This window comes from Antrostomus carolinensis, unplaced genomic scaffold (genome assembly GCF_000700745.2).
Source record: "Antrostomus carolinensis isolate BGI_N321 unplaced genomic scaffold, ASM70074v2 scaffold21392, whole genome shotgun sequence".
Taxonomy (NCBI): Eukaryota; Metazoa; Chordata; class Aves; order Caprimulgiformes; family Caprimulgidae; genus Antrostomus; species Antrostomus carolinensis.
This window is the reverse complement of record NW_010299268.1, coordinates 3,339-7,090: the sequence shown is the minus strand read 5'-3', so window position 1 is coordinate 7,090 and position 3,752 is coordinate 3,339. Positions and strand designations below refer to the sequence as shown.

General features: G+C 53.6%; 1 protein-coding gene across 1 annotated transcript in view; it reads right to left on the bottom strand.

Moving 5' to 3' along the window:
• Positions 1-2,374: 2,374 nt before the first annotated feature.
• LOC104520918 (protein tyrosine phosphatase type IVA 3) overlaps positions 2,375-3,752 on the bottom strand; it is a gene marked incomplete at its 5' end in the record, with an annotated part of 4,093 nt that continues 2,715 nt past the window's right edge. Inside the window, 2 exons of the mRNA XM_010162745.1 lie at positions 2,375-2,508; positions 2,981-3,055. Coding sequence (XP_010161047.1) covers positions 2,391-2,508; positions 2,981-3,055 — 193 coding nt within the window. The remainder of the gene's footprint in view (positions 2,509-2,980; positions 3,056-3,752) is intronic.

The window sequence follows — 3,752 nt, the reverse complement described above, 5'->3', positions numbered from 1 at the left end:
CTGCATGGAGAAGGTGAAGAGTTCCTGTGGCCAAAGGAGGCTCAGTTCAAACCCCTCTGTCCCCATCCCAACCCCAACTCAAAGCATCATGGCTGAAGAAGCCCTGGACCACTTGCCCTGGGCAATCTGCCAGGTGATGCTCCCACAAACATAGATGAGGAAAACATTTCTCCTCCTTTTGCTAGGGCAGAAACACCTGCAAAGCAATGGTTCCCACCACTTTATCCCAAACTTTTTGCAAGACATGGCACCGCCTGTTGTGACCGGGGAGCACGTGAAATCATGAAGTCTCCTGGCTAAGAGGGACTGGGGCTGTCCCCATCACAATACCGAGCCACCTCCTACTGCCCCTGGGGATGAAGCAGCACCTGTTTTAGCAGCAGGAGGAAACAAAGGGGAAGAGGATGGTGACCCACCCAGCCAGACTGCTGCAATACAGGATCACACCTTTTTAATCAGCCCAATTTCTCACCCTTCCCAACCAAAACATATCCTTCAACCACTGCCACCTTCCCTACCAGACATAGGAACCAACAGCCTGGAATGGGGCAGGAGAAACTCAAGGGACCAAGGGCAGTTCTACAATCTGGGGGCTTGGACAGTCCTGAAGTGTGCAGTCATCACAGCTCCGGGGCCACACGTGGAGAGTCTCCACTTTACTTGGCACCAGAGTCCATCCCATGGCATGACCATCTGTGCTCACGTGTGGTGGCACAAAGCCATCTCCCACACTTTTGCAGGTACCAATAGTGTCTAACCAGCCTTCCTCACCACTTATCCCAAGCGATGAACCCTCTGAAGCAAATGTCTGTGGATACTCTTTTTAGAAGGCACACAAACCTTTGAAGATACCCAACACAGGACACTGAAGGCATCCCAAGCTGGGCAACCTAAACCCACAAGATGCTGGATGACTAGTCCTCCTTGCCCCAACATCTGTGATCCTCTACAGCTGAGGGGGTGAGCAGCAGTGAGCCCAAAGGATACCCAGAGCATCTTTTGGGTCATACATACGCCCTGGTGACAGTGGATGGCAGCTAGCTGTGACCTGGTGCTGGGGATCTGTCTAGGAGAACATGGGTGACCTTGCAGGCTCCACCAGGCAGCGATGGGAGAACCAATGGTCAGAGGACGTGCGGAAGACAAACAGGTTTTTTTTTTTTCCTTTAATTAGCAAATTTCTTCTTATCCTTGTCAAAAGAAAAAAAAAACCCCACACCCCCTACGTGCCCACAGCTGTTGCAAGCGTTCAAAGGCAGAAAGTTGAGATGTTTAATGTCCCAGCTCAAGGACAGCTCTGAGTCCACCCCACCAGGGCATGTGTTGGGGGGTTTCTGGGTGCCAGGTGTTGTGTTACAGATGCCACCGGGTGTGGGAAAGGCAGGTGCAAAATTTGGTGATGTGTTCTTGCCAGGAGCACCCAAAATGGCCCAGGACAGCTGCAGTGAACGCAGCGGTGGAGGTTGTGGACGTGCCCCAAGATGTGTGATGTGACCCCAGGGCATCACAGCCAGGATTGGGGTTAGCGCCGCAGCTCGGTGATGGGGACATGACAGGAGAGAACCCACCACCCTGTGCATTGAATTTGGAAGCTATAAATAAAGTACCCCACACTTTGAGGGACACAGTGCTGACCTTGCACCTTGGCAAAGCTGGGTGCCTCAAAGCCCTTCCATGGTCCCCGAGTTTCCCAGCACCTCTGCCTTCGCTGCAGCAAGTCCCCAACGAGCCCCATCTGCAGCATCCCAGCTGGCATCAAGGCAATGGGGAGATGGTGAAGTGGCAGAAGGGTCAGGAAAATGGGAGAATGGTGCTGGGGGGACTTAGCTCAGCCCTTCTCGTGGTTGCCAGCACCAAGCTACAAGCCTCCTTCACCTGTCCCTGCTATCACCATCTTCCTCCCCACCTCCATCCCCGCTGCTGCAGCCCTTATTTATAGGGAAGAGGTGGGAAAGGGTTTTTCTGGGGGTGTTCTAGCCTTCCTGCTCCCCATCCCTTCTCAGCTGGCACAGCCCTGCCTTGATCATTCCAAACCAAGCGCCTCTGCACCCATCCCTCTCAGTGCAACGGGAGGGGAAAGGGAGGAGGAGGAAGGTGATGAAGAACCGTCATGTGAGCTCATTGCCTGCTAACGCCAAGAGTCCAAGGGCAGTGCTGCCTTCCCTTCTTGGGGCTGTAGCTGGAGAGAGCAGCCTTTTTTGGGGGTCAGGTAAGATGACCATGCTGTGGGTGTTAGAACACGCTGGTGGTGCTCCATGTCCCCCTACCCCAGCCCTGTCAGTGGGGTGGCACGTGGGGTGCACGGGGCTCGGCGAGGAGGTGAGGGGGTGGGATGCGTGCGAGTGCCCGGGTGTCTTGTGTGCACGGATTTTGGCAAGAGGTCATTGAGGTTACATGATGCAGCATTTGTTCTTGTGGTTGTGAGGGTCCTTAAATCGGAGTCTCTGCTTTGGTCGGTATTTTTCCAAGTACGTCAGCTGCTTGCTGTTGATGGCTCCTCTGCGCTTCCTATGGGGACAGAGAAAGGCCAGCACAGTCAGTGGTGTGGCTGGAGAAGACCTCCCCACACCAAACCCAGCCCTCTTGGGGTGCTGAACCCTCCTGCCTGGAGCAGGAAGAGATTTTGGAGGCTGCAGACTCATATGTCCTGCAGGGATGGAGACAGGCACTAACCCCAGCAGCTTTTCTTGCTTATCCACCCTGTGAGTCTTAAGACATGGAGAGCCATGGAGAGGCTGCCCAAAGTGGGTTGCCTCCTAAAAGCCCTCCAAGGATGCTCCCAGGTGCCTCTCCAACCTCCTGCAGCCCTGATGCAAAGGCACAGGGTGTGTGGTGCCGACCCTCTACTTTTCTTCCATGCCAAAAGGAGAGAAAAGCAACCCAGGTACCCCCAAAAAACCCCCTGAGGCACACGAGATCTCTCTGTTCCTTCGGAGAGGGGCTGCTTTCTCCCCAGACACCAAAATGCCACTGGACTTACTGTCGGATGAACTGGATGGCATCTTCATACTTCATCCCACTCTCGATCAAGGCCAGCGCGACAAGGACAGGAGCACTGAAAGGTAATGGCAGTGACAGTCACTCCTCAGCCACGTAGCCCAGAGGCTAACACTCCATCCTGAGGTGGGGGGACGTGCCCCAGGGCTGTAATGGTGGCATTGTGGACAATCGCTAGCGCTGGCTTTTAGTTTGTCATTTCTTGCCATTTGGCTGCAAGTGCTGCCCCAAGAAATGGCTGATTTTAGGGGTAAAAGCCCCAGGATGGGGCTGGTAGCTGTTTGCTGCTCTTCCAATGAGCATGAGGACTCTGGAGGCAAAACTATTGGAAAAGTGAATGTAAATACTCATGCAAAACCTGACCTGTGGTGGGGGGAGCAGCAAAACACAGTGGCTCTTGAAATGCAGTGGCTCCCGGTTGCAGCGGGAAGCATTCTGCAATGAATGGAGCACCTCTCTCATGAAGAAAGGTTGAGGGAGCTGGGCTTGTTCAGCTTGGAGAAGAGAAGGTTTTGGGGAGACTTCATTGCAGCCTTCCAGTACTTGAAGGGAACTTAGAAACAGGAAGGAAACTGACTTTTTATATGGACAGATAGTGACAGGACAAAGGGAAATGTTTTTCATAGAATCATAGAATGGTTTGGATTGGAAGGGACCTTAAAGATCATCCAGTTCCAACCCCCTGCCAGCAGCAGGGACACCTTCCACTAGATCAGGTTGCTCAAAGCCTCATCCAGCCTGGCCTTGAACACTTC